This window comes from Glycine soja, chromosome 5 (assembly GCF_004193775.1).
Source record: "Glycine soja cultivar W05 chromosome 5, ASM419377v2, whole genome shotgun sequence".
Classification (NCBI taxonomy): domain Eukaryota; kingdom Viridiplantae; phylum Streptophyta; class Magnoliopsida; order Fabales; family Fabaceae; genus Glycine; species Glycine soja.
Window position 1 is genome coordinate 39,794,936 of NC_041006.1, and position 23,414 is coordinate 39,818,349.

The 23,414-nt window shown below is 34.6% G+C and overlaps 2 protein-coding genes and 1 pseudogene across 3 annotated transcripts; 2 read left to right on the forward strand and 1 right to left on the reverse strand.

Moving 5' to 3' along the window:
• The first annotated feature begins 760 nt into the window (after positions 1 to 760).
• LOC114413246 lies at positions 761 to 7,428 on the forward strand (annotated as a pseudogene). The gene is made up of 13 exons (XR_003666883.1): positions 761 to 779; positions 996 to 1,104; positions 1,808 to 1,994; positions 2,482 to 2,628; positions 3,360 to 3,441; positions 4,053 to 4,205; positions 4,586 to 4,759; positions 4,974 to 5,045; positions 5,362 to 5,433; positions 5,546 to 5,664; positions 6,398 to 6,483; positions 6,630 to 6,682; positions 7,063 to 7,428. The product of XR_003666883.1 is annotated as an ultraviolet-B receptor UVR8-like (transcript).
• A 2,316-nt stretch (positions 7,429 to 9,744) lies between these two features.
• Positions 9,745 to 18,277, forward strand: LOC114413247 (auxilin-related protein 2-like). The gene is made up of 8 exons (XM_028377527.1): positions 9,745 to 10,554; positions 13,197 to 14,823; positions 15,407 to 15,530; positions 15,633 to 15,730; positions 15,923 to 15,988; positions 16,196 to 16,285; positions 16,901 to 17,077; positions 17,518 to 18,277. Exons 1-8 carry the CDS (start codon positions 9,824 to 9,826, stop codon positions 17,554 to 17,556), a joined length of 2,952 nt encoding a protein of 983 aa, XP_028233328.1. The 5' UTR covers positions 9,745 to 9,823; the 3' UTR covers positions 17,557 to 18,277.
• A 388-nt stretch (positions 18,278 to 18,665) lies between these two features.
• Positions 18,666 to 23,414, reverse strand: LOC114413249 (amino acid permease 4-like). Its single transcript, XM_028377528.1, has 6 exons — positions 23,133 to 23,414; positions 22,328 to 22,561; positions 20,694 to 20,787; positions 20,134 to 20,348; positions 19,884 to 20,023; positions 18,666 to 19,499 (listed from the first exon to the last, which is right to left on the reverse strand). The coding sequence occupies exons 1-6, from the start codon at positions 23,257 to 23,259 to the stop codon at positions 18,855 to 18,857; spliced, it is 1,455 nt and encodes a 484-aa protein (XP_028233329.1). The 5' UTR covers positions 23,260 to 23,414; the 3' UTR covers positions 18,666 to 18,854.

The following is a 23,414-nucleotide window of genomic DNA, read 5'->3' on the forward strand; positions in this document are numbered from 1 at the left end:
TTAAAAAATTTTTTTGTCGTAAAAAAATATTTCGCCGGTACGAATGACGGGACCCGCCATGTGGATAGCAGCTCACCAACTCCATTGCGAGTCCACCAGGTGCCGCCACGTGTTCAACTCACCAACTCCATTAGCGAGTCCCCTCTAAAAATAGACCCTCAAAAAAAAGTTTCAAAAGAACCCCTTTTAAAAATAAATTTGTAAAAAGAGTCTAATTTGGTCAATTTGTCACCAGAGCCTCTATGTTTGAAATCTGTAAAATCAAATTATTCCTATGGCAAGTCCTAAATTCAAAATTAAAAACAGTAATATCACGTGAACTTTAGATAATCATATGCCAACGCAGATATCTACATGCATTATCACTCTAAAGTCTTTACAAGCCTAGTCCTATCCTAGATGACATCACAGGATCCAAAGCCAATCAAGACAAACATGGAGTGGTGCCATAGAACATGTGGGGCCCTCATCATTGAATTCCACCAACTCAACCAGTCACTTTCACTTTTACCGTGCCCTAGTGTAAGTGTCTGCAAAATACACATGTCACTACCCTTTTTCTGATGCAGTGCACATGTAATGTAAGTAACTATCAAACCAACGTGAAGTACGTTTATAACTTTTGTATTTATTTATTTTTGTTTTGCATACATCAGTGACACAGTAGTTACATTAATTTTCTTTTAGTGACCAGGATTTGAAATAGATATAGATATTGCTAACAGTCAAACAGAGATATATAGTTATGTGTTGACAGATAATTTGGTGAGGAATTAAAGGTTAGTAACAGAAAGTTTCTTAAACTTTCACCTACCCGTTTGTTTTGTATGGAGAGACTTTGTAAACAATCATTTTGACTCTTTGAACATGAATATCTACTCTTTTCTGTTTCTCTTATTCTTCCGAAAATGCTTCTTTTTCTTTGCGGGTATTAAAGAAGCACGTTTGTCAACTTCTTTCACCAATAAATTAAGCACGGCAAGTTGTGTACGTAGACTATAGAGATCACGCCGATGGAAGATGAAGTGATGAGTGAAGTGGCTGCTCCACCTCGTCGTGTTCTTCTTGTATCGGCTGGTGCCAGCCACAGTGTGGCACTTCTGAGTAAGCATCAATCAGTTCTCACTTATCTTTTTGTTTAGTATATATATATATATATATATTGATTGTTGTTATTGTGCTGCTGAATGAATATTGAGTTTTCTGAAAAGGGTGATGAATTTATGTTGCAAGTCTTTGGAATTTTGTTGTTTTATATGCTTTCTCTGCCTCAATCTGAAGGTCCCCACTTAATCCATCAATTTGTTTCTGGCGTCAGGATTTTGTTCTCTGTGGTCCTAATCTATAGACAGTTTTTTTTATGTGGTTTATGTTTGACCCTTTTTTTATTTATTTATTTGGTTTATGTATGCTGCGTGTCTGCATGTACATGATCAAATGTTTGATATTGGCATTGTCTTGAACTACTGGAATGTGGCTAAATGAGGTGTTCATAAGTATCACTTTATGATATTTGCATCTAGGTCTCATTCACATCCAATAGATTGGCTTTTTAATTTCCTTGTAAGCTGTAAGAAGTTCTTCATTAAATAAATGCAAATTTAGCTCATACTTCAAATCGATCTTCTCTTTATTCTTCTTCGTATCCATGTCCATGGTAAACTTATTAACTTTATTCATTTGTCTTGTTAAACTTTTTGTGGCTTCCATAGAATAGTTTGTTGCAGAATCATATTCATGTTATCTCAATCTGTGCCTAGGTGCTACTTCTGTCATTTTTTTCTTCTTAATTTTGATTCTTTAACAGGTGGAAATGTTGTTTGTTCGTGGGGACGAGGAGAGGATGGACAGTTAGGCCATGGTGACACTGATGATCGACTATTTCCTACAAAACTGAGTGCATTGGATGGCCAAGACATAATATGTGTTACTTGTGGAGCTGATCATACTATGGCACGTTCTGAGTCTGGCAGGGATGTATATAGTTGGGGATGGTACTATTCTCTCCATCTTAACTATTTTTTGGCTATTATGTTTTTCCATAAATGAAATCTCATTACTCTGGCTTTTGATTTAGAATGGGACCACACAGGTATATGTATGTTCTGATTTAGTGTTGGATTCAGCTTCAAGTAATATCTAGTTTAATTGGAAAATTAGTTAGTATGCTCTAATCAGTGTTTTTTCATTACATCATGAAGGTGGAGTATTTGACCTTGTTTCCTTCAAGAGCAAGTTTGATTTGGTAATCAATAATTTGTTAGTATGAAAATTGAACAATTAGTTTGATTTGGTTGATAGGAAAAAACTTGATATCTTAGCGTTATTGGGAACATCATTTTTTTTAGTTGCCCGAAAATTTCTGAGCCGTTTTTATTCACATCAAAAGCAATCTTTTGAAATGTGGTTTACCTTACCTGTTAATATTAGTGATTCGGATATCTTTTAAGCTCTCAAGCAGATCTTATTATGGCTTTCCAGGGGTGACTTTGGAAGGTTGGGTCATGGTGATCATAGTGACTTGCTCATTCCTCATCCCATAAAAGCATTACAGGGTCTAATGATACAACAAATTGCCTGTGGGGACAGTCATTGTTTGGCAGTTACCATGGACAGCCAGGTGCTGAGGTTTGTAGTTATCTGTCTTTTTGTCTATTCCGACCTTTTTTTTCCATGCACTAATAGGCTAATAGCTATTCTCAGAGAGTCACTTTGTAGCTCATGCTGATTCTTTGGCCCCATCTTTTTACTTTCATTTCATTCTGTTTTATATGTTTCTTAAGAGAATATTTGAAGAGGATCTTTGACAGTGGAACATTAAGAGGTTGCTTTATAATGTCCATTTGATTTTTGGGACACGCCCTTGCTGAATTGAATCTTTTCTTACTAAAGTAACTGTTAAAGGATTTCATACCCAAGTTCTCCTTTTATCTCAGCTACCTTGGCCATGGTTCATGCATCTAGTATAGTTTAACTCTTATATATCCTGGATACACCTTCTAATTTAACATTCCGTTTTAGATATAGCAATATTAAAATCCTTTGTTTGTTCTGGAAGGCTAAAAGGCAGTTATATATTTGTTCTTTGCAACATAATCTTAGATGTAGGTTCTGGTTACAGGTCTTTTGTTTCAGCAGAAAGAAAAATGTTGTTTTATTCTCATTTCCTGTGTGACATATTGCATTGTATATGTGTCTTTTTTACATGGCAGAGAACTTCTTTTCCTTTCCATTTTTTTTCTCATGTCCTGCATTACTAGGCAGACTATATCAAATAATTTCTCAATGTTTAGTTCTAATATTATTTTGTACTTTTTTACTTAAACTATTGCTGTATCATTTTTCTGCTACAATTGAAGTTGGGGACGCAATCAAAATGGTGAACTTGGACTTGGAACCGCAGAGGACTCTCTTCTGCCACAAAAAATTCAAATTTTTGAGGTACTCTTTTCAGAACTGAATCCAGGTTATCTATAATTAATAATCCAGGTTAATTTTTTTTTTTTAATAGTACTCAATGAAGCTAGAAAGCATTGAGCTGTTCTCAAAGCTGCTGACAAATAAATTCTAACTGATTAGTGCGCTTAGTTATATATAGTGAGACAAATTGTTACAGAATTATATCTTTTCAAATGAAATTTTACTGTGCTTGCTCTTCGAAGTTTAAGAATTTTCAGAAACCATGAGGTTAGTGGTATATAAGATTGCTTTTTATTTTTTTGAGAGGAGAAACTTGGAACTACGTTATAATAGGTGGAACTGAATGCCATGGTAACTAACCAACGCATCATCTGATCTTCATTCATTAAAAGATAGCATGGCTAAGGTTAACAGTTTCAAGTATATATCCTCCAATTTGAACAAATGAAGGAGAAAAAGCAGCTAACATCAACAAAAACAACAGCTGCAATTGCTCTGTTGTCAAGAAAGGGTTAATGTATGACTCATGACAATGACATTATATAAATTAATTGAACAACAGAAAAGTATATGTATCAAACAGATTATTATTCCCTTAACTACTTGGAGACATGAACTTTGTATTTTTGCAGGAAATACCTATCAAAATGGTTGCTGCTGGTGCTGAACATAGTGTAGCAATCACTAAAGATGGGAATTTGTATGGATGGGGCTGAGGCCGATATGGAAACTTGGGATTGGGTGACAGAAACGATCGATTGCTGCCTGAGAAAGTGACTGTTGATGTATGCTCTCAAGCTTGTACAGACTTACCTTTTCAGATTAGACTGTGATTATGATACTAGTTTGGAAAAAAATATATTGAGATTAAATTTTTAATTTGATTCCCGAAAAAGTTAAACTTGTTATTAACTTAAGGACAAAACTTAGATGCAATTACTGAGGTGCTTTGATGTTGTTTTTCAATTAGAACTAGAGTTCATTAATCTGCGTAATAAAAGTTTGTTTTGAATATCGGCACAAGTTATTGAGGTGAAAGTTCAATTCTAATTGGAGAACAATAGCAAAAGCAGCAAAGCAACTGCATCTAAATTTTGTTTTTAACTTAAACAAAAGAAGCAGCATATGAAGGTGTTAACTTCTGATGTCATCATAAATTTTACAGGGTGACAAGATGGCCATGGTTGCTTGTGGCTGGCGGCACACAATATGTGTTTCATCTTCTGGTGGATTATACACAAATGGATGGGGCAAATACGGCCAGCTAGGACATGGGGATTTTGAGGATCATCTTGTGCCTCGCAAGGTTCAAGCCTTGAGTGATAAGTTCATTTCGCAGGTGGTCCTTTAAATTCATGCTTAGTTGGTGACCATTAGTCTCATTTACATGTTTTGCCGTTTTTATTGCTTATAACTTTCTAAAAAGTTAACCTGGTTAATATAAACAAAACTGGTCACAGAGTCATGTGAAAACAGGATATGTGACGTGTTTGGCACAAAGTATAGTGGTTATAGTTAGCATTTGTCTCTTATGTTTGTTAGGATTCTTTCAGGTATCAGGTGGGTGGAGGCATAGTATGGCACTCACGTCTAGTGGACAACTTTTGGGCTGGGGATGGAATAAGGTTGGCAGTACTTTTTATTCTTCTCCTATTTTCATGAATTTTTTTGTATCATAACAACATGAAATTCTTACGAACAGTTGAACGCAACATAGAGGATACAAATTCAAGGTTGGTTAATAACGAACATGCATGTGTTCATGTTGAAAAATATACTAAACAATATTTGAAAATATTTTGAATAAAGGCGAGTTGAACCAAGGAGAAATAGGATGCCTGAGATAAATTCCTAGAATCATGGAAATGAATTGTTTACATCTTATTCATATGTGCATCTGTTTGGTGAATTTTAACCTTTATCTCCTTCAATTGTACTTAGTTCGGACAGATTGGAGTTGGTAACAATTTTGATTGTTGCTCTCCCATGCAAGTGAACTTTCCCCATGATCAGGTACTTGAAACTGCAACAATCTTTTTCCGTTTTCTTCTTTTGGAATATTCTTGACTTTGTATAATAATGACCCTCTATTTTTATTTCTGCAAACTTTTATTTGGCTTGGTAGAAAGTACAAATGATCTCATGCGGGTGGAGACACACGATTGCTGTTACTGAACGTGAGAATGTATATTCTTGGGGAAGAGGAGCAAATGGACAACTTGGGAATGGAGAAACCATAGACCGGTAATTGCATTTGCATGTGCGAGTTATATACATGTATCACATTCAATGTCCACTTCAATACTTTATCTGTTTCAAACATTTGCTCTATACACTTGGGATATTTTCTTTTATTTGGGCTCCAACTTCGAAGTTATTATCATGTTAGCAGTGTTAACTTCTTGATTCGAACAAGGCCTTTTTGTGAACAAATTAATTGCTTCATTCTGATTTCTTAATTCATGCTATAAAATCTATTGGGAATAGAATTTCACATCATCAATTTGGTCATCATATTCATTGCTGCCACATATCCGTTAGAATATGGATGTAGGATCTTTGGTGATGAAGTCCGTCTTGTGATTTTGGTCTTGGGTGTTTTTACCACTCATGAAGTAGGTAGTCAAACTGTGGATGAACAAGGGGCTTGTAAGGGGAGTTGGGGAAGTAAAAATCTAGCCTGTTTAATGTAGCACAGGAAAAATTACTTTGTTAACTGTTAGAATAAGCTTATATTATAATATTGGTCATCAAAAAATCTTATTCTTTTATATCAATTTGTCTTTTTAAGCTTGCCAATCAGAATGTAGGTTTGAATGTGCTTTTTCTTTTTCCTCCCTCAAAAAGTTGGTTGTTGACTTCTTGTGATCTAAGAGAAAAAGTTGGTAATCTACTTCACTAAGCAGAAGTAGTCTAGGTAATGGGTGCATTTCATTACAAGGCTTGAATAATGATGTGATCTTTTTGGCATTTATAGCAATGTTCCAACAATTATTGAGGCCTTCAGTGTTGATGGATCTTCCGGACAGCACATAGAATCCTCAAAACCTTATCCATCATCAGGTACTCTCATTGGCTCATTTGTGATGCTTTCCTTTTCTTTAGCCATTACTGGTGTATACCATTTGAGGTGTAATTTAGAATCAGTTTTTTTCCCCTTAAAATAATTTAACATGATTCTGGATGTTCTGACTTTTTGCCTTAAATAGGGAAATCCTCGTCCTCCATATCAGAGAGATATGCAATTGTTCCAGATGAAACTGTAAGTGTCTTGCTTTAATATACACTACTCATGTCTCAAGATTGCTAGTGATAAGGCAGAGTTAGATTTATTTGGTTATAAGAAGAGAGAGTTAGCATATGTAGAGGATAGTAAAGAACTTTGCTTTTTTTTTTTTGGCCATTGATCAGTGCTTAGTTTTCAAACCTAGAAAGATATGAAGTGATGATTATCTATATTATGAGAACTTAATAGTTCACAATGTCATTTGACACAGTCAGAGAGCTAGAGAGATATTCATGAGAAACTTAGAAAAGCAAGTTGTTTGCTGACTTGGCTCATGTTTGGTCGTTGCTTGAATATAAACTCTTTCAAACACAAGAGAAGTTGATACAATCACACAACTTGGTATGATTTCGCAGGCCTCGGGATCACAACCTACAACTTCAGAAGAGGGAAATAGGCATGATACCAGTGTCCCTGAAAGTGATGTCAATTGATAGCACATCAATAATAAGTTAATGAGAATGGTGTTCCAATTAGGGAGAGCAGCATGCATAATAAGGAGCTGAGGATAAGGATAAATATGTGCATAAGCAGTAGCGTTGCATGGGAGGCTGTTATGTGTGAGTGTTAATTATGAACTAGTGCATGTATCAGTTGTTATGATGAGTCAGTATGTTTGTTGCGTGTATTGGTTACAATATGGTTTTTTAAAATATGGCTTGGAACATTCTCTGCATGATTTATATTAGTAATAAATATAGAAATCATTCCCTATTTTGAGAGAGATGGTGCAAGGAGAATTCCTATGGTTAATTTTTTTTTTCCTTACATTAACAAGTTACTAAACCATAAGCTTAAAATATTGGATCACTGGATCGTAAATGCATGATCTTGTAGTCACATGTTTGCTAGTTCAATTCCTATGTGGTTGCTGCGAGGTTGTGCCTCCATGACCTTGCCACCTGGGATTCCTTACTAGCTAAACTTCACACCATGCTTGTCAATGGTGAATAGTTAATTAGCTGAATTTTTCAATCTGATCAAGAACTAAATGCACTGCACAAAGCAGAACAAATTCTGATATTGTGGCAACTAGCAAAGGAATTAAGTATATGATTGGTCAAATCATTAAAAGGTGACTTCATTACCTGAAGCATGTAAGAATTGCTTATATTCATAGAAAAATTTCGAGCGTACACCCTATTTTCAAGTATAAAGAGATGGAAGCAAGAAAGAGATAAAAAGAAGGAAGAGAGAGAAAATGAAAAAAAGGGAGAAAGAGAAAATGATAAAATGTATGTAAAATTGATTTTGGTAGTAAACCAAGCACGCCCTAAACAAATACATACATACTTAAAATAAAGTGCTTTGTTATACTTCTATTTTCAACAGAACGCACGTTATGAGACAAAATCAATAGTTAAGATCTTTAAAATATGATTTACCATGCTCATCCAATAAAGTAAATAAGTAATTGTTATAGTTTTCATAAATAGGAATTATGTTTGAACCAAAAAAGCAAATGTATGTTAATGGTTGTGGAGGTGGTTGACACGTCTAGGTTTTGGCTCACTATCTTCTTTGTTGATCTGCTGCAAAGTAATATCTAATGATCGGTGCGTTTTGTTTGGTAGTGGCTTCATCTTGACCTTGAGAGCAATAGGGTTCAAAAACCTCTCTTCGAATGGACCTTATTTTCTATGACGTATGAACCAAGGGGGTTTCATGATTTGCATCCAAACTAACAAAATGAGATTTGTCGCAATAAGTAGGGTGTTCATAGTTAGGTTATTCATATAACCTAAGTACCTAACCATAATTTCATTATTTATATACACAAAACGTTTTAATCTTTAATTAGTGAACTATGTGTTGTTTTAAAATGAAACAATATCTATACATTAAATAGCTACTAACTAGTAAACAAGAAAAGATGAATATTAACAACATTAGTTTCTTTCTATTATTGACTACAATTTGTTAGAATTTATTAATTTTAGTAGGTCTCACTTGTATATTAGGAGAAAAGGTTATTAAATGAGAAATATGATCCATCAAAGATTGATTGGCCTCACCAGTGTTAGACAACTTATCATCAACAACCTTAACATTTTTTACCTTAACCTACCTTGACCTTATCCAAAATTTACCTCCATCACTAACCCTTCCTATCTCGGCCTACTTTTATTAGCTCATTCTCCAAACTCATGGACACAACCTCCTTCATTCTCTTCTTTTCCCAACCTCATCGGAATCAACTTCGATGATTTTGGTTGTAGTCATTGTCTTGCCTTGTTTTTCAATAATATATACCCTATGATGAATTTTACAAATATACCAATTTCAAATTTAAATTATAGCATACATTGTGATTTTCTTTCTCTTTACATGCACAATATAACCACAAGTATGTTATAATCTAAATTCAACATGGAACTGTCATGATTAATTCAATGAAAGTGCTATAATTAACTAAGAAATACTATGCTCTATTTGATCGTTGATCATAGGAACCCGCTAGGCTTACTGCGAATGCTTTCTTTCTCTGAGATCCTGTTGCTATGGGTCACGAAGAGCAGGACTTATTGAGCCCGCTTCATTGATTGGCATGCATAATTGATGAGACTAGTGTTACTATAGTATGAATTCCATTAAACTACAATTGGAATGACACATAACTGTGTCGAATGCTTAAAAAAAAGATATTTTTAGTAAATTTCATATCATTATATATTTTTGTTGCTCATTGTTCATAAAAAGTATATAAGATAAATTATTATCATGTAACTCAAGTGGTTGTACTATATTGTACAACAATGCCTATCAATCAAATTCTTAATCAGAAGAATATAATTTTTATGAGAGAAATTTAATTGAAAATTCTCTTAAACAAAGTTTTTGAAATTTCAAAGTCTTATAAATAAAAAAATATAATTGAGAGATAAAATTTCATTAAATATTTTTTATTGATAGAAATTAAAAATATATAAAAATGTATAATAATTTATACACAACAAATAATTACGTGACACTTAAAATAATAGTTAAAGCAAAAATAAGTATTTATATTTCCAATTTATCCCTACTTCATCGATTGGAGCTTGAATATGGCATGCAAAAGTAGAAGAAATGAATAAATAAAATGGAAGAAAAAGAATAAGGTGCCAGCAATGGGGAATGATTGAACAGGAAAAAAGAAAAGAATTTAAACAAGGTGGATCGGTCTTGGCAAATTCTCCAATTGGGCAAAAGGAGGGAGGAATCAAAGGCGTAACCCGCAACCCAACCCTTCCCCTTCCCTCTAACTCCATCACCGCATCACCACACCAGTCCCCTGCACCCTCAAACACCAGATCCTTCCCCCCAATCCCAACGATGAACGATTTCGACGGCCTCTTCACCTCCGATTTCGGCCTCAAACCCCAGGGCAAATCCGCGCCAATGGCTCCTCAACCCAAGGGATCTTCCAACTCCGCATCTCTCAACTTCGATTTCGGATCGCGATCTGCCCGCGCCTCCTCCAACTTCGACGATCTCCTCGCCGGCGCCGGATCCGACAATCGCCGCTCCGATTCCCCCTTCGATTTGGATTCCATGTACGGCGGCCCCCCTGCTAGGTCCGCCAACTCGCCGCCGCCGCCGGTCTACGACAAGCCGGTGTACGACGACGACATTTTCGACGGCGTCCCGGGGCTGAAGAGCACCTCCAAGGTTAAATTCGACGATGTTTTCGCGACGACGGCAGAGAGTGGTGGTGGAGCCGCCGCGTTCGACGATCTTCTAGGCGGCTTTGGGAAGGAATCGAAGAGTTTGGATGGGAAGAGATCGGAGAAGGATGAGAAAGGTGTTTCCGATTTTGATGATTTGCTTGCTGGATTCGGACACAGTAGGTCATCATCTGGTGGAAGGTATATATATGTTTGTGTGTGTGCTTTTTGGTAACTAGGTTTCTTTTTCAATTGGCATTGTTCAGTAGTGGTGTTCATGGTTTTGGACTTTTACTTAATGCGCAAGAATTTATATGGTGTGTTTATAGCTCTTTACCATGTAAAGCTGTCAGAGAGAGCTGAAATTTGGTGTTTTTTGGCTTTTTAATCTGGGAACGTCAATGAGAAATGCGAAAATCGACTGTGTTGAGCCAAGGAATTCCGGAAAGTTTACAGCGAGTTGCAAATTCTACAATTTTAAGCTTTCATCTATTGTGGAGAAACTCTCTGGATTTGCTGATATGTTTGAATTTAATATGCCTTATGTTACATTTTGTTTAAAAGGGAAAGGGAATAAAGCTTTTTTCAAATATTAATTAGGCATGAGCTTCATTAAGGAATCAGGTGATTTTGGAGTAGTCAATGGTTTAATAACTAGGTTTATATTTGCATGGAGAAAGCAAATCATTGGCAATAATCTTCCTGAAATTTGAATTCTCTGTGTTTATACAAGATCATCTAGTTACAAAATTTCTCCCCGGTGATCTTCATTGAAAGCTTTCTACTGTTTTTTGCCCCAATGAGTATAAAAGTTTATCACCACTGTATACTGAACATGTTGGAAAGTATTAGCTAACGACTGACTATTATTGCAATTAAACAAGGAATCAGAAACCCCACCCCTGATTTAGTCCTCTAAAGTTGTCAATGGATTTTTGTTTGAATTTTGAACTTTCTGGCCCCTCTAAAATTGATATTAGTTGTTTGGAACTTGGAGAGAGCTATTCTGGCATTAGGTCTATACTCTATAGGACTAACTTGTAGGTGGAAATGGAGGTGGTGGTGCTGCTTTGATGGGGGAGGGATTATCTTCGTCAGTTCCTCTATGTATTTCATGTGTTGATGTATTGCAAACTGTGTTTGGGAGTAAAGATTCATATAATATCTTGTGCACAATCTTAAGTTTTTGTTCGTGTCATATCAGTCTGTTAGGTAATCTATCTGGTTGATATTTAATTGTGCATAGCACAGTTTGAATGAAAAAGGTTTAGTAACTTTTGTTATGCTTTTCTTTAGTTTGGCAACTGAACAAACTGAAAGGAGTATCAAAGAGGACCAATGAGGTGATTTCTTTAGTGGTTATTTAATTATTTATTTTTGTGTACAGGCAGTATAGCACCCTCAAATTGGGTCAACTTAAGTTACTCATTGTAATAGGAGAGTTTGAGTAATTGTTATCAAATCTTAAACCTAAATTGCTTTGAGAGTTTGAGAATGTCATGCACCCTGTAAAGATTAAGTTTAGCATTTTTTGTTTCTAGATCAAGGGTTATCCTTCCATTAGAAATAACTTTTGAGGTGCCAGGTGATAATTTTCATTTGTTGTGCATTTTTATTTCTACAAAGTGAATTCTTCATTTTATCTGGTTGATGATGTGTAACAGGTCTACCATGATGAAAGAAAATTAAGTTATTTTTGTCCTGAGGATGCTTTATCCAATTGTCCAATAGGAGCTAGGAGTTGAAAGTCTTAAAATTTTGTTGTTGCTAAGCATCTCATTTGTTTAGACAGAATGAAAGAGAATGTGAATAGCAGAAGGAGGAATCCCATCCAGTACTATTATTACTATTTACTAATACGACTACTACTACAACTAACAAAAGCCTTTTTTCCCACTATTATTATTATTATATGAATTTGATGTGGTAAAAGGAAAGTAGAGGGATGGTACATTCCGGGGAACCAATTTTACGTCGACTCTTTGGTCCTTGAGATATTGGACAGAGTGAGGGGAAAAGGGATAAGTTATAATTTGAATTTGAGAACATGTGATTGTATGTGCATAAAATTAATCAAAGTAAAAATCAGAAACACATATATAGCCAATTCTTTTATTAATTTATTTTATTTATGGCACAAAGTGCATATCTATTAAATGATTTCTGTTGTTCTTTTCATTCTTTTCTATTCGATAGGGGGCACTACTTAATCATTGTTGTTCCCTTTCCTTTAGACAAACTCTATTGTTTTGTATGCTGGTACATGCATCATTTTGTTTTGTCGAAGATAAATTTCTATTTGTTTTAATTTCTGCTTTGTAGTTTACACTTTACAGATATAAAATAGATCTTGCTATGAACATATATGATAATTAAAATTTTAAATTAAAAAGGTGTATGCAACTTGGGAAAAAATGTATCATGTCTTTCTCTTCTATTTTATTTTATGAATGATAAATATGTTTTTGAAAGTTGTAGTGAATATGAATGAGTAACATGGATGGCCCAACTAACAATGCTCTAAGAGTGTAGAAGAATGAGAATAAGATGTAATATCAAAGATACATTTGTAATCTTTTTTAAGGAAAATGTGTTAAAAAGTTCTCTGTTTCTTTTGTTTAATAATCCTATATCAATTCAAAATGTTTTCTATGAAGATTGTGTCTTATTCTTATATCTTCTGTGAATCTCCCAATCAATATCTACAGAATATTATTGTCAGATAAGTGGAATGAACAACTTGATACTTGTCTATACTTATCTTTGATGACTGATTCATAGATATTGTTTATTTCGTGAATGGTTGATGTATCATAATCTTTTTTATATATTGTTATCAACAGGCACACTCCTGATATCGGTTTATCCTCAGAACCAACTGCCAGTGCATCTAAAACAATCCCCACTGCAGCAGAAGACCCTTTCAAAGTATTTGAATCAGCTTCAGCCCCAGTGGATTCATCTGCAGGCCACTTTATGAACCCGTTGGAAGAAATTAGTAAATTTAGTAGTTCTGGAAGCACAAAAAATGATAGTTCTTCAACTTCAAATGGCAAAGTATATGAAGATATTGATCCTTTTGATGGTCTTGGAAAATCTGTACCAGCTTTCTCATCAGAGAGAAATAGCAGGAAGGGTAGCAGTTCCCCAAGGTTGAATACAAGCACAAGTTGGACTGGAGATAAAGAACCAGTTGATAAAATATCTGGGAGGAGTCCTGAGAGGCACACACAAAACAAGATTCCTGTTGAAAATGATCAGGAATTTCTACATGCCCCATTTCACATGCCTACCTATTCATCTGATTCTGATAAACCAGTTGGCCAAAGGTCTACTTCCCCTCCATATAATAATGTCGATTTTAGACAAACCAATATTCAGGCAGATATGTCTCCGAAATATGAAGATAACTTGGAAGCAAGCGAGGATATATGGCTGACGGTATCAGAGATTCCTCTTTTTACACAACCAACTACTGCTCCACCACCTTCAAGACCCCCTCCTCCACGACCAGTACATATTCCCAAGTCAGGAACAACTTCACCAGCTTCTACCAATGCTAGAAAGAAGACTAATGAATTTTCTTCTTTTCCTGGCTCTACCCGATTCTCTCAGGGACCTAAGTCTGCTCCTGCTGCTGGAAGGGTATCCCCTTCATCTCAGTTTGATGAACTTGATGATTTTGCAATGGGCAGAAGTCGTGGTAATGATAATGAGAGTGCAAATGGTCTTCCTGATGAAGAATTAGAGATGAACTCTGCTGCTGCGGCTATGAAGGAGGCCATGGATAGAGCTGAAGCCAAGTTTAGGCATGCAAAGGAAGTTAGGGAGAGAGAGTATTCAAAGGCTGCTAGGAGCAAAGAAGCTGTGCAAATGGAAAAAGATGAGAGAACTGTGCTAGAGGAGCAAGAAAACCAGGAAAGGTTTGACCGAGAACGGCAGCAAAAGGAGAAGGAAGGAAAGGAGCAGAGGAGACTTATGAAAGAAAGGGAGGAGAAAGAAAGAGAACAACAGCGACTAGAGAGGGAAAGGGCAAGACAGGCTGTAGAAAGAGCTACTAGAGAAGCACGTGAAAGAGCAGCTGCTGAAGCACGGCAAAGAGCTGAGAGGGCTGCTGTTGAGAAAGCTAATGCTGAAGCTCGAGGACGTGCTGAAAGGGCTGCAGTGCAAAGGGCACAAGCTGAAGCCCGAGAAAGGGCTGCTGCAGAGGCGAAGGAAAGAGCTGAAAAAGCTGCTGCTGAGGTGAAGGATAGGGAAACACGGGAAAGAGCTACAGCTGCAAGGGCTGAAGTAGAAGCACGAGTTAAAGCGGAACGTGCCGCTGTAGAAAGGGCTGCTGCTGAGGCCCGAGAAAGGGCAGCAGCTGCTGCAAGGATGAACCAACAAAAGAATGAAAATGATCTTGAATCCTTCTTTGGCATGGGTGCACGAGCTAGCAGTGTTCCAAGGCCTCCCAGAGCTAACTCTTCTGTGAGGACCTTTTTTTTAATCTATAGTTCTATACTAACATATTATGGCCAAAATTTGGCTTCTGCATTTGGTGTATTACCATCTTGCAAAGTTAAACTTGTTTTTTTTATCAGCAAAGACATATTTATACTAACACGGGTACAAGGGGTACACGAATCCTTTTACAAAAGAAAGAGCCAAAAGTCAGCCCTACAAAAAAGACTACTATCAAACAATGGTTATTCTGTATTTATAAATGTGACAAACAGCATAAATATAGAATAACCATTTCTACTTAGAGGATAAGCTTAGACCATCCTATACTAAACCTTCCTAATGTAAAAGCACAATCATTAAAATTAACCTTGTAAAAAAGCAGGAAGTTATAGTTAGTGAGCAGTTATTTTATTCTTACCTTTTTTATTCTAAATAAATGTAATGTGATTTTTAAAATGACAAGTGGATATTTATGTAGTCTTTTTAAAATTTAAAAAACTATTTAGTATTAAATTAAAATAAAAGGGCGAGTTTGATATGCAGGTTAACACTATAATAATTCTATTTGAAAATTTATTGCTAATTTTCTGAACGTGGATGTTTTCAGGACAATGTATTTGAATCCCAATTTCAGTCAGATGTAACAAGGAAATCTACAAGTGCATCTACAAGTATGAAGAAAACATCATCATCCACTAATATTGTTGATGATCTTTCCTCAATTTTTGGAGGTAGGTTTGTGTCTTCAAGATATTTTTTTTACTGTAGTGGTTTGTGTGTTTGTTTCATTGCTTACTTGGATCTTTTTCTCCTTTCTCTTTTATGGTTTGAAGCTGCTCCAACATCTGGAGAGTTTCAGGAAGTTGAAGGGGAAACTGAAGAAAGGCGACGAGCCAGGTTGGAGCGCCACCAGAGGACTAAGGAGCGTGCTGTATGTATTATTGCATTACTGTATTTGTCTCCTTAATTTGATTTCTTCATTGTTTATTGATAGTTGTTACAATTACATGAAAAATACTTTATTTTTTAGCCAACTTGACATTAAATTTAAGTGGAAGATTCAAGTGTATCTTTTCATACAAAATTGTTTCACTATGTTATGAACATTGTCATTTTATTCTAGGCAAAAGCATTGGCTGAGAAGAATCAGCGGGACTTACAAACCCAAAGAGAACAAGCTGAGAGACATGTAAGTAGTTTTTTATTTTTTTTATTTGTTGATGACTGGTGAGTGGGTTTCTGTTCATATAATTGCAAAAGCTGCATCTACACAATCTATTCATTCCCCTTCATCCTTGTTCTGGCCAACAAACTATTTTGTGAAAACCACTAATAAAAGTTTGCATTTTGTTAATATCCTTTATTTTTGTTATCTATTTCTGTGCACTGATTTCAGAGGCTTGCCGAAACACTGGATTTTGAAATTAAGCGCTGGGCTGCAGGAAAAGAGGGGAATTTACGAGCTTTGCTTTCCACCTTACAATATGTATGTACTCAGTGCACACACTTTGGTTAATCTCTCTAAATTTTTCTATCCATATCCATATGGTGCCTGGAAGTATGTAGGCATAAATTGTATCTTCATGTCTTCTCTTTGAATTCTTAGGTTCAAATTTTAATGTATTGCATGGTGGGAATTTTGTGGTGTTGCATATATTTTCTCAGATCACCAGTCTTCTACCCTTGGGCTAGATGTGAATAGGTGTGCTGATTCTAACACTGTAATACTGATTGTTTGGGTTTGAATTGCTCCTCATAGGGTGCAACCACTATATCTATTTCATGAAGTAGATATTATTCATCGTAGCCCTAGGGTTGTAGACTGATGATCTCAGAAAATATATGCAAAGATATTAGCTACCAGAAGACCACATTCTTGGGAAACAATTTTGATTTTGAAAAGATAGGATGCACTCATAATTCAATTGCAATCAATCCAGATTCCAGAGGACAGGAGAGTCGAAGGAACTTGTTTCCATAATAATCCATGCATTTGAATTTTGAAGCAGTGAAAGCAGTCCCTTAATTTATGGTGTTATTGTTTTTGTTACAGAATCTGTATCAATTATATTAACTTGCTTCCTTCATGAATGATGATCAGGTACTGTGGCCTGAATGTGGTTGGCAGCCAGTTTCTTTGACTGATTTGATTACAGCTGCTGCTGTTAAAAAAGCCTATAGGAAAGCTACGTTGTGTATCCATCCTGATAAAGTGCAGCAGAAGGGTGCCAATCTACAGCAGAAATATGTTGCAGAGAAGGTGTTTGATCTACTCAAGGTATTTCTGGTCATTTTATGCAACTGTTGTATGCTTTTTAACAAGTGCTTTATAAAGAATTTATTTTTAGTAGCCAGTGACAATCAATGGGTTTCTGAATTTAGATTAAGCTACTCTTTTTACTAAGCAGGGTTCGATCTCATGATGTCTCCAATCTGTTTTTTGTTTTTAAAAGAAAGTGTTGGTTTTTTTTTTTTTTAATATAGTTTTGGTGGTGTTTCCCTTTTGTATTCATTACCCCAAAATTAGGTAGCTGTAGTTAGTGGTCTGTTATTTGCAGTTTGATCATTACTTAAAATAATTTTTCTCCCCTTTTCTTTTGAATAAATATGTATAAAGTGACTTGACATGCACGTGGGTTTGTGTCAAGACTAGTATATTATATTGCTAATTCCAGAATAGTCTTCATTTTTGCCTGAAAGTTTAATCATTTATTACAGGAAGCCTGGAATAAATTCAATTCTGAGGAGCTTTTCTAGCCTTTTGATAAATTGATCCACTTCAAGGTAATTTGTTCAATGATTCTGGTCGGAGGGGACCACGACCCTGTTTCATCTACCTCCCTGATAGCATATTTGTTTTGATTGAAGTTATAATTCATCAATGGTGAAATACTGCTTCCTTGTCTGGCGTCTCTAAGTCTAAGTCTTCTTGGGTGTAATTGATATCCTTCCAGGGGGTGGTTTCTACAAATGTTTCTTCAAATGTTTATTAATGTAGCATGTTTTGTTGATGTAAAATATCTTTTTGTGCTATCAATTTCATTATTCATTATCCCTGCCTAGTGAGGGCTCATGAGTGATCCTTTTTTTCCGGGTTCAAGAGAGGATCCACCTCGAAGTGGGTCCTGGGAGGCCCTCCTTTTATACCTGTGGTATGTATAGTACGATGTCTTGAATACATATAACCATGGATTGACACCAAAAGCTGCAATTTATATGGATCTTCGCACAAGCTTCTGCATTTTATACATTTAAATTTGTTTGTCATCAGCGGTACTGTTTGGTTGAGTTTGTTCAACTATTTTGCTTGATGTTGGGACGGCATAGTATTTAGTCTACTGATGAAAAGCTTTTGTACGTTTTTTCGTTTGTTCTTGAATAGTTCTGTATATTCAACTTTATTTCTATGTACATATTGCGGGTGGTGTAAATAAGCCATGTCGAGTTAAGCTCTTGAAAGTTTCGGCTTAGATTGTATGAAGATTTCAAACTTTGATTCATTTGGTTAAATGAGTCAAATTAAGGGGAAGTAAAGCTTCTACGTGGTCTGTATAATGAATGTTATTAATGTTTGACTTATTTAGTTAAATAAATCAACTATAAAGCTTGAGTGGATTTTTTTATTATTTATATAAAAAAAGAAAGTTTTAGTTTTTTCCTCTTATCAAATTTATCTTCGAAGTTTTAGTTTTTCATTATTTATAAAAACTGAATGCATTTTACCTTTTATTTGCTTCTCTTATAAATGCATATGCATATGCATATGGAGAAGTTTATCGAATAAAAAACTTTAGAGTAGACGCAAACACAGCGATCCATTCTTGGATAAATTTCTATAAGAAAAAGTTGCAGTTGAAACATGAAAATGGAACGGGAAATTCTAAAACTCAATAAACAAGAAGCATTACGAGGATGCCAGATATTGTTTGGACACACTGAAATAAATGATTCAAGGAAACTCCTGCCTTTGATTTTTCAAACAAGGAGTGGCTAGTTATAGTACTCCAATTGATCCATAAGATAATGGTACACACAAACCATCATGACACTGAAACTTAATAGTGTGAGTGGAATGGTTTGTATTTCTTAAGGTCAAGCAAGACTCCTGCCACTGAGCCAACAGCAGCAACAACTGATACTATGAGGCAGGCCACACTAAATATTTTGAGGCTAATCCATCTGTTACTCCATTTTGGGATCTTCTTCTGTGAAATATACATCTCCACAGGAAAGTAAACAGTTAAGGGCCAAAATCCCAATGCCCCAATCACTCCAACAATGTCATTGAAGAATGGAAGCAGCATTGATATGACAGTTGTTAGGACAACAAACACTGTCCTCAAAACTAATCTAAACACCTTAAGTTTGTAAGGGGAGAAACCAGGAATTGGAATCTTGAACTCCCTCTCAATGTGGGGCCATCTTTGTGTTACCTCTTTCTCCACAAAGGCAAAGATGGGTTGGGAAAACACTTGGTATGCTCCCACAAGGTGAATAACTATAGCTGCATTTGCAATGTCTATAAGCCAATATGGGTTATAGAAGCCAAAGCCAGTTAGCAGATTCCCCGGTGCAGCATCTCCAAAAGCAGCATACCCCATGCAGCCACAGAGCATGTAAAATGTTGTGGTCACTGCAATACTTATCAATGTGGCCTTCTTCATTGTTTTTGCTTCAGACGGTGGAGATTTTATTGTGTCCTGTAGTCAGCAAAATATTATATTTTGGCTAGCTTACTATGTAATAAATCATATTCTTCTTTTCTTAATGTTAAACTACTCATTTGATCTCTACAGTTCTCTTCATTTTAAGTTTTAGTTTTTATACGAAAAAATAATAAGTTTTAGTCCCTACAATGTGTTTAAGTTAAGTTTTGGTACTTGCTGAGAATATCAAAACTTATTTTTGACAGTTACAAAAAGTAGTGATAAACTGCCACAAAAAATTGTGTAGGGACTAAAAGCTATTGTTTTTTTTTTCCTTCTGAACATGGACGAAACTTTAAAATGAGAACAACTATAAAAATCAAATGAACATTTTAACCTTTTTTAGATTAACTAATTCTTAGTTTTTGAAGGAGATACCTGAATTTCTATAAGAACCACAGCATATGAATAGGCAAAGGCTATATCACCAAGAGCTTGGGAAGTCCTCCAGATTTTTTGGGTCTCTGACACTGGTCCAATGCTGATTCCAGTGAGGCCACCCTTGAAGGTACCCGTTTCTGTTCATGAACCAACCAAAATTTAAGCCTATATGATGCAATGTAACCCTAAGAAAAGTGTTGTATTAAAAAAAACTAAAAGTGTAGGAGAGCATTTTCAATATAATAACCTGCAACTTTGGCAATTCCAAGAGAGAGACCAATTATGGAATAGGTGAAAGACATTATTGCAGCAACTGTTGAGAGCCACCATAATTGATCAAAATCGGGAATTTGAGAAAGGAAAATTTCGGTTGCGCCAAAAATGATCATGTATACGTTGCTTGACATGTGACATGGGTTTTTGCCCCCAGATTTATGGAAACAGTTTGACCTTTTAATTGCCCTGTCAATCAAAATCTATGAAACTGAATCAAACCCATTAATGATCATCAAACTGTAGTGTATAATACTATCCCTATCAATCAGTTCAAGGAAATTAATTTCAGGTTGTGTCACTTGTGTGTGATACAATCATTAGATATTTTACTCATAGTTAACTCGTGAACATTTTTTTTTAAGTATTTGTGTAGTTTTTAGGTAACTAATTTTGATCCAAATCAAAATAAAAGTGTGTGGAAAATGAGATAGGCTCAATTATCATTAAATGATAAGAAATAACACTGACATGAAATGATGTTGGTAGACTACAAGTAATATCATTCATTATGAAGTTTAAATCTGAACTTACATCATGCTAATAGAAGCGGCAATTGTGTATCCTATTACAATTCCCAATAGATTCAGGTACTGAAATATTCCGCACAACGTAACATTGGCTCCACCTGCAAAATACATTATATTGCATTGTACAATATGAAATATAAGATAAAATCATATGTTAAAATTATTAATAAGTTTATCTGAACTAAGCTATTATTTATAAATCATATGAAATTTGTATGCTCTTTCTGCCTTCTCAAACTTTTGACCTAATTTTTAATTTGGTTATTGATACGTTAAAATTATTATACATGCATCTTCCAATTTCCAAAGTACTATCATAGACATTAAATAAGCTTGATTTAGCCAAACTAGTTAAAAAAGTTAAATTAATTTAATATTATCCCATGTATATATATGGTTGAATGAGAAGTATTGAAATAAGGTAAATGTTAACTAATATTTTGAAGCATTGATTAAGAAATTATTATTTTTGCTAATACATGCAAAATTGTGTTGTTTATGACTTTTTTTTATATTTATATATAATTTTTATAATAAATATTTTTTTAATTTAATATTATCCCATGTATATATATGGTTGAATGAGAAGTATTGAAATAAGGTAAATGTTAATCAATATTTTTGAAGTATTGATTGAGAAACTAATTTTTTTTTTTAAAATATATAAAATTATATTTTTTATGACTTTTTTATATTTGTCTATAATTTTTATAATAAATATATTTTTTTAACTCCGTTAACCAATATCTAAAAACACTAATTAGCAAAACCCTCTCAGTAAAGCAAGCTGGATACTGTAACCTGTTCTTGTAAGTGTAACAAACAAATAAATCATCAATTTAAGATGCTCTTGGTTTGCGCACATATTAATGATTAATGTTAGAGTGGGAAATTAATACGCGTGGCATACTATTTTTCTTTGACAGGCACGTGGCATACCGTTAGTGAGGAGATTTATCATAATACTAGAGTCTAGGGTTTTTTAAAAATCAAAAAGAGAAAGTGAGAATAAAAGAGAAAAAATAAAAAATATTGCTATTCACTGTGCAGCCAACACGAGGCATTGGCCAGACAATTTTATATATATTAAGACTACAGAATACAAAATTGGCAATTAAAAATTAAATCGTATTTTCTAGGGAAAACTCCCTTTCTTTTTTTGGTAATAAAAGACAAAGACCATGTGCATGAGTTATATTAAATTCGCCAACCCTAAAGTGCATGTTATATTAAGTTTTAGATAACTAGCTAGTAGAATGTGAACAAGAGCATGTGCATGAGTTGAATCCCTTTTGACAAGTAGCATCTTCTTTGGCGGACATAATCTCATATATTTTCATGAGGTGATAATGACCTTATCATCAGTATGATCATGACAATCCCATTAATTATAAGTTATTAATGTTTAATTTATTACATACATCTTATTGATATTATAAAATTACTCAACAAATATATAAATTACATCTCAAAAATTAAAATAGATAATATGATGTGAGACTTTCCAACAATATATACTATATGTACTATATGATATAGTATCATTTAAGGTCAACAACATGCATGCATATCATTAATTTGTGAAAAGAATGTAAAAAAAGCAATACTGACTGAATGAATGAATGAATGAATTGTTACCAAGAATGGAGCGAACTGCGTCCATGTAAGTGTAGTTTCTCTTGCCAGAATTGGGGTCACCGGCACGATAACAATCAGCCAACAAGGATGAAGTATAAAAGGTAACCAAAGAGAATAAGAACATGACAGTAGGACCAGCAATCCAACCTAGCTGAGCTATGGCCCAAGCTAATGACAGCACCCCTGATCCTATCACTGCGGTTATTATGTGCGAGCTTGCAGTCCAAACATTTCCTGTCTCATATCATCACATGTACATTATATATTAATTTACATTATGAAAAATACTTTTTGTACATAAAAAAAGGGTCAGCTTTTGTTATTTCCTTGGATTTTTGAAGGAATTTTGAGATGTGTGTGGGGCAAAAAGATTTTAAAAAAAATGGAGATAGAAACAATAATTAACAATGTCTGATGTTTGATTTTCAAATAGTGGAACAGTTATATTACAAAGTTAAATTTTATAGTTTCATTTTTATGGATACATTGATAATATTAAAAAATTATTTAAAAATAAAGTTAAATATAAATTTTAAGATAATTATTATTAAAGTCAATAGACTAAAACTTAAGAGTTGTTATAAAATCTCTATAAACAGTTTACACGGTCAATAAATATACCAAATATAAATTTTATTATTATAAAATTTAATAATTTTATTGTACAAAATTTTTATAATTAGATAACATAATAAAAAATTGTTTATCAGCGTGTCGATTCATTCTAACTAAATTCTAGTTTATATGAAACAGAGTCGTGTATTATTGTTAGTAAAAGTGAAAGCAGCTAAAATGAATTTTGTACCAGTTCGTTTGAGACGGCCATCATCATCATAGCATTTGGAGTTATTCTGTGAATGCGAAGGCACATCATCTTCGATGCCAAAAACTTGAAGGTGGTTAAGGTTGGTTGTGGCTGCGTTTTCAGGCATCTTAATTTGGTGAAATGAAACTGATATCAAAGTAGAGAAAATATGTGTAAGAAACTGTTGATGATAATAGTAGAGTCTTTTTGTTTATAGCACTAAAGAACTCGTTAGGAAATCACACATTTCCAGACACAAAAGACACGTAGAAAGAGAGCAAA